The sequence below is a fragment of the Nyctibius grandis genome, chromosome 6, assembly GCF_013368605.1.
Source record: "Nyctibius grandis isolate bNycGra1 chromosome 6, bNycGra1.pri, whole genome shotgun sequence".
Classification (NCBI taxonomy): domain Eukaryota; kingdom Metazoa; phylum Chordata; class Aves; order Nyctibiiformes; family Nyctibiidae; genus Nyctibius; species Nyctibius grandis.
The window spans coordinates 6,195,693-6,207,166 of NC_090663.1; the positions used below are offsets into that span (position 1 = coordinate 6,195,693).

Below are 11,474 nucleotides of genomic sequence, written 5' to 3' on the forward strand. Positions count from 1 at the left end.
AAGCTCTTTCCCCAAAGATGCAAAATAAAATCAGCAGCAGCAACAGTGACAGAAACAAAACAACAGGAAAAAAAAAAAACAACCCCCCCAAAAAAAAACAAAACACGAAAAAACAAAAAAAAAGCCCAAACACCTCCCCTTGAATTCCACCTGATTAAAGGAAGAAATCCAAAATCATAATTCTTTATCACACTCATTTTTAAGCGATTCTCTGTCTCCAAACTGTCTGTCCACTTGTTTCACAATGAAATATAATGGTGAAAATCCTCCAGTTATTACATCCCTGCTTAGATCCCACAAGGGACGAAAATTTGGGATCGGAGGTAGCCCGGGAAAGCTGCCCCGATTCAGCTTCACTGATTTACATGTGCGTTTTTAACTATTTTATGGAAGACATAAACTGCAAAGACTTTTCCCAAATGCTCCTCTCTCCCCAAAATCCTGATGTCAAACCAAGACACCCGGTGCTTGCAACCCTGGGGAGAGCGCTTCGCATCTGTACCTGGAAGGGGGATTTTTAGGCATTTTTACCAGCAGAAAACTGAATAACAGCCCCGTTTAAGACCCGGGGATTTACATCTTCTAAGCGACTGACAATTCTCCCGCACCACTGACCGTGTTTTTGTTATACGTGTGGGTTCGATCGTGTGCTTTGCCCCGGACGAGAAGGATTTGCCGGAGATGGTCCCCGTATAAACCCCGGGGTGTCGGGATCGTTACGAACACCGAGAGCTTTGTCTCTGGAAGAGGATGCACTTTCCCTCAAGCTCCCCCGAAGCACGAAGGCGAAAATCAACTTTTATTCATCAAATCGCGCCCCGCGACCGCCAGCCCTTTCCTCCGGCCGTACGAGCCAACACGCCGATGTTGTTTGTTTGTTTAATTTGGGGCAATTCCTTATCCAGAGCTAATTAACTGCGATCTCAGCCCCGGCTGTTGTGAGACGGGCGGCAAAATTACACATAAATAACAGAGTTTAAGCGAATTTCACCCTTCGCGTTCCCGTCGGGGCAACCGCAGCGATGCTAATCTCCCCCAGAGCTCAACTTCGGGGCCGGTTTCGGGGCCGAAGGGATCAGGGACGATCGCATCCGTGGGAAAAGGGGAATCGGATGCCTGAGCGCCAGGGCAGCGCGGAGAGCCCCGGGCCGGGGGGGCGGCCGGGCAGCGCGGAGAGACCCCCGGGACGGGGCGGGGGGTGGAAGGGTACAGCCGGATGGGGGGGCGGGGGGCTCGGGGCTGCTGCCCCCGCGCTGCCGGGAGCCAAATCCCCGGCGCCTCCCGCAGCTCCCCCCGCCGGTCCCTCCCCCATCGCCGCTTTTGGGGCTCGGCCTTGCCCCCCCTCCGCCTCCCGCCCCGGCGCGGAGCCGCGCTACTGGCTGCTCCCTGCGCGCCGCCGCCGCCCGCCCAGCCCCGGCCGCGGGCGGGGAGGCCGGGCGCACGGCAGCGCCTATAAGGGGCACCGCGCCGCAGCCCCCCGGGATTTTTTGGTCTGGGGCCACCGGGGCCGCGGCGGGGGGCGGGGGAAGAGGACGGGAGCGGGGGGGAGCGCCGGCCGCCCTGCATGGCCAGGGATTATGAGCGCCGGTGAGTTGCAGCAGGCGCAGCCCAGAGCCTCGGCGCCGGCGGCCGCCCCCGCGCCCCCGCAGCCCCGCAGCGCCCAGGAAGCCCCCGACATGGCGGTGTATTGCAGCGAGAACTTCAGCGTCTACCCCCAGCCCAGCCTTCACCCGCCCGGCGCCGCTGCCGCCGCCGCCGCGGCCGCCGCAGCCGCCGCCGCCGCCGCCGCCTCCTCGGGGCAGCGGGCGGGCGGGTACGCGCTGGGGGACTACGGGGCGCCCGCCAACGCCGGCTACCTGTGGGGCATGAACAGCCCCGCGCCCTACCTGCAGGGCCCGCCCGGCTCCGCCGCCGCCGCCGCCGCCGCCTCCCCCTTCCTGCCGCCGGCCTCGTACGGCTGCTCGCGGGGCGGGCAGCTGGTGGGCTCGCCCTCGGCGCCCGGCTCGCCGTCGGCGGGCGGCGCGGAGCTGAGCTGGCTGAGCCTGGCCAGCCAGGAGGAGCTGCTGAAGCTGGTACGGCCGCCCTACTCCTACTCGGCGCTGATCGCCATGGCCATCCAGAGCGCCCCCGAGAGGAAGCTCACCCTGAGCCACATCTACCAGTACGTGGCCGAGAACTTCCCCTTTTACAAGCGCAGCAAGGCGGGATGGCAGAACAGCATCCGCCACAACCTCAGCCTCAACGACTGCTTCCGCAAGGTGCCCCGCGACGAGGACGACCCCGGTGAGGCCGCTGCGCCGGGCGGGACGGGGGGCTGGGGAGGGGGAGCGGCGGGTGCAGACCCCGCGGGGCCGCCGGCACCCCCGTGAGGAGAGCGGGCGACAGCGGTCCCCTTGTCCGGAGGGTCCCTTGTCCCCTCTAGCCGGGCGTTGTGGGCAGCCCGGGCTCCCCTGTCCCCTCGGAGCCGGCGCTGTGAAGAGACTGGGCCTCCTTCTCCCCTCGGGGCCGGTGACATGAGGAGACCGGCCTCCCTTGTCCCCTCAAGCCGGGCGCTGCGAGGAGACCGGGCTCCCCTGTCCCCTCGGGGCCGGTGACATGGGATCGGGCTCCCTTGTCCCCTCAAGCCGGGCGCCATGAGAGCGCCCCCCCCCCCCCCCCCCCCCCCGCCCCCTCGGGCCCGGCGCTGGCCCCCGCGGGAGGTTTGGGCGAGGGGCGGCTGTCCCCAGCCCTCACCCCTTCCCCGAGCTGGCCGGGTGGGCTGGGGCTGGGTTGTGCAAGGCCCGGCCCCTTCGGCCGTGATTCACGGCTCCGCTCCCTGCCCGCCGCTCGCCGGCCCGGCCCCGGGGCACAGCCGGTGCCCGGCAGTGGGCGGAGGCGCGCCGGGACGGTGCGGGCCCGGCGAGGAGGGGACGTGCCGGTCTGGGGCCTTTGGGGGACGTTGTGGGGTCGTTGCTCCCGTCAGGCCCGGGCACGGCCAAGAGGTGTGTGGGGACAGCTATCGGCACCGCAGTCCCCGCACCCTGAGGCGTGGGCGTGGGGCAGCTTGTGTGCACCCCCGCGGCTCAGCGCTGCCGGCCCGCTGTCCCCTCGGTGTGCCTGGCTGCGCCAGCCCATGTTTCCACCAGCTCTTCTGAGAAGAGCCACGGCAGGGCCACCACCTTGTCACCCACGCCGAGATGGCTGCAAGTGTCCCCGCTTGCTGTGGGGCAGCCAGAGCAAGGGGAGCCCCACTTCACGCCCTCTTTGGCCAGGTCTGAGGTAGAGGTGCAGATTCTCCAGGGAGGTTTAGGCTCTGTGTTGGGGAGGTTCTCCTCCTTCATGCGGCCTTAAGGTTCACTTGGGCATCGAAGGGGTGGAGGTGATGATGTCCTGGAGCCAGGTTTTGGATCCGTGTAGTGGACAACAGACAGAGGAGGAGCAGGGTGTAGGAGAGACATGGGTGCTGTGCTGATCAGACAAGACATGGATATTGCTTATCTGTCTGTGGTGGGGCTTGCTGTCACAGAAGTTGACTTTCTCTCTTGTCTCACCTGTTTTCCACCAGGGAAGGGAAACTATTGGACCTTAGATCCCAACTGTGAGAAGATGTTTGACAATGGGAACTTCCGTCGCAAACGCAAGCGGCGCTCTGAGCCCAATGCCCCCGCGACCGCATCTGCGGCCTCCTCTCTGGGCGGCCTGAAGGCCGAGGAAGAGCGACCCATCCCAGCCGCAGGCAAACCATGTGGAAACAGCCCACCCCCCGAGCTGGACCCCTCACCTTCTGCCAGGGACCATCCAAAAAGCTCCTCTCCCTCCGGTATCATTTCATCCACCCCTAGCTGCCTCAGCACCTTCTTCAGCGGCATGAGCTCCCTGAGCAGCGGAGGCAGCCGACTGACGGGGGGTCTCGGCAGTGACCTGCATCACAGGAACTTCTCTGCTGGACAGCTGAGCAGTGGCACTTTCACCCCTTCCAGCAGCTCTTCTCAGGAGGTGCCTTCACCAGACCAGCTGCAGCGGGTCGCAGGACCTTCCCCCGCCTACTACAGCTCCTTCCATCCCAGCAGCAGCAGCCAGGGAGCCCAGTACAACCACTACTACAACTTCACAGTCAACAGCCTCATCTACACCCGGGATGGAACGGAGGTGTAGGATGCTGGGGCAGTCGGCCGGCGAGCGCTGCAAAGGGTACAGGAGTTGCAGGTGTATTTGGCAGCACAGAGGACCATATGCTTTTGCAAACAGCATTTCAATGTGGACGCTTCCCAGGAGTTCTTTCAGGAAGACAGTTCTTCTCACCTTCCAAAATAAGAACAGCCTTTAGACACCAGCAGAAGGCAGATGCAAAGTCTTTTCCCCATCCTGGAAAACGTTAGGCGGTTTAGATGGCTTGCTATCTAAATTCAGCAGATGAGAGCGAACCGAATTAATGTTTTCAGAGGTTTCTAATCCTGAATGTAGAAGTAAGAAGTTTGAAAACTGTAACCATAAAGCGGTATCAGCAAGAGCCAAGTGTAGACATCCAGTGAGTCTTAGAAGAGAACAGGAAAAAAAAAATAATGAAGAGATTTCTTATGAAGTGCCTTGTACAATGTATTAAAAAACTCTTCAGCCAGCAATTGCCTCTGTAAGCCCTTGCTTTCTGCCCTGATCCTGCAATATGCAATGCACGGGGGGGATACTCTGGGTAAACACCCACCCGAAACCTCCTTGAAACCCAGCAGAGGTTCGCTCTGGTCTTCCTGTGTACAGCATGTTGTACAGCCAGGGCTGCGTTTTGTAAAACAATCTTTTTTTCCCCTGAGCTTAGTACCAAAGATAACTCTAGCCATGCAGCTTTAGCACGAGAATAAACACTGGGGTATTTTTATACATATTTGTACGTAATGTAACTCTTCTGTACATAAGTTTCTATGTGGTTTTATATTTGTAAATTATGCTCTGGAGCTGTACTTATTTATAATGTGTTTTAAACTTTGTTAAAGTTTATTGTACTTCATTTCCCCTTCTTTTTTTGTTGTTTTATTTGTTTTGAATTTTTTGTTGGTTTTGTTTTTGTTCGTTAGTGTATTAATGAAACTTTTCAGGCTGAACAGCTGTTGGGAATAAAATGTTAACAATTGTTAGATTTTTTGCCTGGTTGTTCCTCAGTACGTTTGAGGTATTTTAAAACTCTGTGGGAGACAGGTTTTGCTTTCACGTGGTTTGGGATAAAAGGTACAAAGATTTATGAACAATTTCATCTGCGCAGTAAGAGAGAAAAAACCTGCTCCGGGCCCAAAGGAGGTGCATCTGAGCTTGATTTGCAGCCTCTCAGAGTCTCACTGTGCAGAGTGAGAGCACTCGGGGCTTTTTTTGTTTGGTTGGGGTTTTTTTGTCAATGGTCTGAATTACAACTGTCCTTTTTCAGCCTGATTGAGTAGGAAAAAAAAAAATAAAAGCTTGCAAAAATCAAAGAAGCGGGGCTGGTTCCAGCGTGGTGCCAGCTAGCAGGAGGTGCGAAGTCCGAGCTTGGCTGTTGGCTCGATCTGTTTTGCAAATCGGTTTTTCGAACAGGATTGCACCTGCTTAAGAATGGCAGGTTAGTTGAGAAGTGGGACCGGTCAGCTGCGGGCTGGGCTGAGCTGTCTGCTGAGAATCCTTCCTGGTTCACACTGCTGGGGAAGGAGACTCCATCCTCCAGCAGCCGTTATGCAAAATGACCAGCTCCCAGGTCTTGCTGTTTGCATAAGCTGTTTGTTGGGTGCTGCGTGCTGGCCGTAGAGGGTAAATATAAATGTCTTCATGAGGAATGTAGCATCAGTCTTGAAGTTAAGCATGAAATTGCAGCTATTTAATATATATGCATCTGCCGTGATGTAGGGCCATCCCCGCAGGCTATTCAGAAAGCACAGTTCTTGGCAGCGCGATGCAGCGCCTCGTCGCTGGCTACCTGTGTAACGTGCGGGGTAGTGATGCAAGACAAACCGCTGGCCCGATCCAAAACATAATGAAGGCATGACGAAATGTCAGATGACTTCCATGTGCTTGGGATCGGGACCAAGTACTTTCCCCAGCACTGGCCAACCGCCGTTTGTGCAATAGCTGAGACCAGTGGGCGGGTGGCAACTCTGCCTCATCCCCCTCTCGCTCACCCCTTCGCAGCACAGATACCATCTTCCTGGCTTTAGGGGTAATTCCTCCACGTCTTGATTTTTAATTGCGTCTCAGGTGATGCAGTGGTAGCGATAAGGGGAGGGAAAGGGCAGATTGCCATTAGCACAAAGCCAAGGTGGTCAGTCTTGTCCTGCTCGGGTTCAGTCGTACCAGATGTGGAATAGCTTTATTTGGATTTTGGACTGCTGAGTTTGATCTAAAAGCAGTGGAGGGATTCCCGACACCTTCAGAAGATTAAGAGCCAGTCGCTAAGTAAGCCAGGAACTGCTTACTCACGTATCTAAGTGACCATTGCACCCCATCTCTGCTCCACCTGCAGTGGGCCGGTGTGGGACACTTGAGTGTGTCCAGCTCATATTCTTCCACCCAGAAGATTTATTTCAGACTTTACCCTCTGCCACTTCCATCAGCTGTATGTTTCCACAGACAGTACCCATAAGCGCTTGCTCCTGAAGATCCCAAATCAGTGGCAAAGTTGTGTTACCGTGTGGTCTGCCTCTGGCAGTGTGTCCTCAGCAAGTGTCCCCTGGCTCAACAGACCTTCTTGTGCCACATTGGTTGGGTGGTGGCATAGCCAGAACCTGCCAGAGCAGAGCCAGGGAAGGATTCACCCACCACAGTGCTCCAGCCCCGCTCCTGAGGGATGGTGGTGGGCTCTAGGGAGGTTTGGTGCCGTTAGCACCAAACCCCGCTCCCTCCAGGGAAAGGGAGCCCTTAGCTGGCACTAGGGGCTGTGGCCCCTCCTGTGGACACACCACCCCAAAAGCTGGTGTGCTCATGATAAAGCAACCTGCCCAAGGGACACTTGAGAGTAGATTTCAGCAAATAGACACCCTGTCTGCAGAGAGTAGCCAAGTGAATGAGCTAATGGCAGCCTTTTAGGTTTCCTTTTGTCATTAAAAGAAACTTCTTTTAGCAAATCTGGGGAGAGGGAGGGCAAGAGGATTGAGTTTAATGAAAGGCACTTAAAAGCAGCAGGGCTATTGTCATGGGCTTTGGGGATTTACTGTGATTCCCCCATTGAAGGAGGGGGAAGAGAAAGGCAATTAGCCTGCTGGTCCCACCCTGAGAATCCCCACTCCCCCCTAAATGCCAAGGCCATGCCTGGGGTGGGCAGTTCTCCATGACAATGACCCTCTTCCCAGCCTGGGTCAGGTGATAGCCCAGCAGCCCAGGGCACAGCCTGCTCCCAGGGAAGTTAGCGGAGAAGTGTCCTTCCCTTAGGCTGAAACTTCAGGCCTCTGTCCTCTCTGCTCTGGCAGCCATAGGAATCGCCCTGTGAAACAACTTCTCCTGGCTTTGAGGGAGCAGTGGTCTCATGGGAGGTAGTTGGGAGCCCACAGATCCCGTCTGCTGGACACTAAGGCTAAGCGTTGCTGGAAGTCTCATCTTTGCTTGGTTTCTCCACTCTTTCTAGGCATCTAGAAAGATGCCAGCTCAACTGGGCAAGACCGATGCAGCACAGCCATATTTGTTCTGAAACCACGGTCGTGCTGAGGACTGCAAGCACAGCTGCCTGGTACCTCTGCCCTGCGCTGCCTGTACCCTCCGACACTCCCAGCCAGGGCCTGTGGCTGTTCCAGCTGAGGGCTGCACACACAACTTCTGAAAAAGGCAGGCCCTGCTTGAAAAGAAGTACAGTCCAAAGGCATTTCAAGAGGCGCATTGGATCGGTAACACAGATGCTTGCTGGCTCCTACGTGTGGCACTTCTCCAGCATGGGGTCGTTTAACTTTGCTCAGCACTGGCCTTATCGACATGCCAGCAAAGGTTCAGGCAGGTACCCACTGCAGGTCTGCACTTGAGCTGCTCCACAGTACAAAGGCTTTGCCAGTACAGCTGGATCAGCCCAGTCCCCTAGAGGAGACCCAGCTCCCATCAACAAAGGAAGCTCTTGTGCCAGTAAAGTTAAACCCCCCACCCCCAGCAACACCGAGTATATTGTGGGGTGGTGGGAGGGGATTCAAGAGGCAGAACACAGCCATCCGCACTGGGTTTCATCGCCCGCCAACTCTTTTGGAAATAGGGCTTCAATTACTGCCACTGGCCATGGACTGTGGTTTGCATCTCCTCTGAAGGAGGAGGCATTTGATTTGCCCTGTCGCTCACCAAGTCCATGAAGAAAGTTGGCCGCAGTATGTTGTGCCTGTACAGAAGGTTTTATTGCCTTTGTTACGCTGATTGAGGGTGATTTTTCCCTGAAATCCTTAGGAATAGTTCAAAAGAAGCAGTACTGTTCAAGGAAACTACTCTATGGATATCCTGCCCTTGCCCTCACTATACTTCTAGCAATGGAAAGTCTTCATCAGACTTCTTGAGGTAGGGCTACCAGTCCTGCAGATCTCACCTGTCTTTGAATGCGACGTACCTGAGTCCTGCCCTGCTCGTTCATGGGAGGTGGTCCTGTCGCTCTCATTCTGATAGCACATAAAATAAGACGGACAAAACCTCATTTTGTAGCCTGACCCAAGAGAGACAAGATGAGAGTCAGGCCTGGCTGATGGTACATGGATGGCTGATGCCTCAGCTAGAAATAGCTATGCCAGATGGAGACTGCAATTGTTGGGAAATTGTTGTTTCTCCTTAGGCTTTGGCAAAAAAAAAATACCTAGTTTTATTGTCCTGTTAGAAAATCCACCGAAACAGATTTTTGTTCCCAGTTATTTTTTTTTCCTGATTGTTGAAAGAAGAAAAACATGGATTTACCTTTTCTTTTTCCTTCTTTTTGGCAGAAATCTCCGTCAAGCTGAAACCCCCCCCCAACATTTTCTATTAAAAAGAAGGTTGATGGAATGTTTTTGACCAAATTACCGAGTGCAATATTCACCTGGGTAAGGTGACGAGAATTTGCCCCTCAAGGAATAACTGAAGTGTAATGTAAAACATCAAAGGTGTTATTTTTTTTTACCATATACCTGAGCTATCTCTGAATCATATCAAATAATCTTCTCGTTTCATAACACCGTACAATGCAGGCTAAAAGTGTATGTGATCTGCTTTGTGTACTGCTGAATGGATGATTAAACTGCCTAACCTGAGGGATATTCATCCAGGGCCTGCCCCAAACACAGTGAAGTCAGGGGAAAGACTCCCACTGACTTCAGAGGGCTTTGGAGCAGACCCATAATCAGCCAGGCTCTAATGTACTTCAGGTGGTGTCTACGAGACTGCCCGGGGACACGTAAAAGGAGCTAAAGATTGCACATTTGTGAATTAAACATCGTAGGCCTGATCCAGGCAATTGGCTGCCGTAGGAGAGCGGAAGCCATCTCCCCCATCCACCCGGGCTCCTCGGATCGCTTTCCCTTTCCTGCAGTCCATTGTGTCCAGGGTTTATTGACAAAGCAAAGCTCTCGCCGTGCGGCCGGTCCACGTTTGCAATGAACAGTGACAAATCAAGTCAGGACTGATGGTTAATCTGCCCTTGGACCCTTCAAGTGGTGCTGATTTTATATCTAATTAAAGTAAATAGTGGAGCTGAGCTATGCCATTTCCCTCCCAGGCTGGTTCAGAGGGTGGCAGAACCTACACCTTGCCCTACCATTTCAGGGCTACCACAAATAGTGATCCTGAAACACGCAGGGTTAGTGCCTCAGCTCCAAGAAAGTGGAAGGAGTCAAAACTAATATGTAGCAGAACCAAGCTTGGACTTCCTTCAGCAAAGTCAATGATACTCAAATGGGGCCAAATTATATTGTGTGTGCAAGGGAATGATATTTATACTCATGTAAGTGTTCTTGTAGTCTAGACAATGGACATCTAGTGAAGCTGCCAGGCAACAGGTTCAAAGCAGACCAGAGGAGGTGGAGGTGCCTTACTGATGGTGGAGATGAGCTGAAGATCTCCTTGCTTCGGGAGGATGGAATCTTGTAGGGAGGCAGGACAGGTTCATAGAAAGGAAACCCAGCAGGGCTTAGGAAATACAAAGACCCCCACCTTTAGGTAGAAAGTGCCTGAACTGCAAAGTGTTGGAGCATGGGAATATGTTTTGGGGAAGTACCACTGTCCAGGACAGCCTTCTCTAGGCAACCACCTTCTGGCACTGTGAGGCAGGAGAGTGAGTTCACCAGTCTGATCCAACAGAGCCACTTTATGTTCCTATATTTATAGTTGTGCAGTTGAAAGCATCATTTCAAGTTTCCATCTTCCATTGGCCAGGAGAGCTCTGGCCAATCCTATTGATTTGCATGAGCACTGAAGACACAGCTTGCTGCAGCGGTTCTCACCCTAAAAAAAAGCTGGCTAAATTAGGGCAGATGATTTGCTCTGTGCAGGTGCCTATTTCTCTCCATCCAATGCGGAGGACTTCTGAAGACCTAACTTAGGCCAAGCTTTTAAACCTCCCCCAGGGCAGGAATGCATGGATGTCTGCAGATATGGAGCATCTGTCATGCATGGTCTTACATCTGGCTTCAAATAATACTATGGCCATCGGGGGTGGAGGAGTCCAAGGAGTTTTTAAAGCAAGCTGCAGGCCTAATCCATAGGTGAACCTCCTTGGTCATTGGAGAGGTATGGGAGAAGAAAACTCCTGCAGAGTGTTTCCTTCTCCCATGCAGCAGCATTTCAGCCTTGCTTTGGTTCATTTAGTTCTGGGGAGAGCCAGGGAATTTCTTTGAAGTGAGACAGGAAGGTTTGATGAGCTTTTTTACTCTACTTACTGTATTCCTGTTCATGCACTGCCCTCATTAGTGTAGGCACCTTCCAGCAGTGCAACCTGAACAATATGTCATGGCTGTGTCCCTCTTCCCTGCTGCAAGAACTGCTCACAGAGTGTAAAGCTTTTGTTTTTGCAGGGAAATACTGTCTCCTACATGTCCAGGCTGCTCTACATTTCTTTCTACATGTAGAAAAAGTTGTTTGCGAACGGTAGCCTGGCTGGAGACAGCAGGAGGTGAGATTTGTGGTGCACTGAGATTTGCAGCTCCACTGCACCCTAAGCTGTCCCCAGCACTTGGGGCAGAAGTTTTGAAATCGTGAGCCCAAACCATTATTTGATCAGTAGCATCAAAACCATCAGATGTCTCAGTGGCAGAAGGTTGGACAACCTTTGCAGGGCAACAGCAGAGCAACACTCATGAGAGAGCTGTGGCAAGATGCCCTGGCCTCGCTCTGGTGAAGCTTCATTAGGGCCCTTCATTAGATCAGAGCTCATCTCAAGTTCAGGGAAACGGATTCAGATCCTAGTGAAGACAAGTTAAGCTCGTGGCTTTCCCACAAGTTAGCAAGTCAAAATAAACCATAGTCTCTTCAGACAGAGCTCTCAGCTCACGGGAAAGGTAGGGACCACTTTGTCCCTTCTTGCATGTAAATCCATGCGAGCTAACAGAGAGCAG

At 53.9% G+C, this 11,474-nt stretch overlaps 1 protein-coding gene across 1 annotated transcript; it reads left to right on the forward strand.

Annotated features, from left to right (window-relative positions):
• The first annotated feature begins 1,577 nt into the window (after positions 1 to 1,577).
• Positions 1,578 to 4,134, forward strand: FOXI3 (forkhead box I3). The gene is made up of 2 exons (XM_068404047.1): positions 1,578 to 2,283; positions 3,545 to 4,134. The coding sequence occupies exons 1-2, from the start codon at positions 1,578 to 1,580 to the stop codon at positions 4,132 to 4,134; spliced, it is 1,296 nt and encodes a 431-aa protein (XP_068260148.1).
• Positions 4,135 to 11,474: the final 7,340 nt, after the last annotated feature.

What these genes read in the sequence shown, in the direction of transcription:
- FOXI3 (XM_068404047.1), top strand. Translation starts at nt 1,578, where the DNA reads ATGAGCGCCGGTGAGTTGCAGCAGGCGCAGCCCAGAGCCTCGGCGCCG. An exon ending in CCGCGACGAGGACGACCCCG is followed by an intron (nt 2,284 to 3,544) that starts GTGAGGCCGCTG and finishes GTTTTCCACCAG; the next exon opens with GGAAGGGAAACTATTGGACC.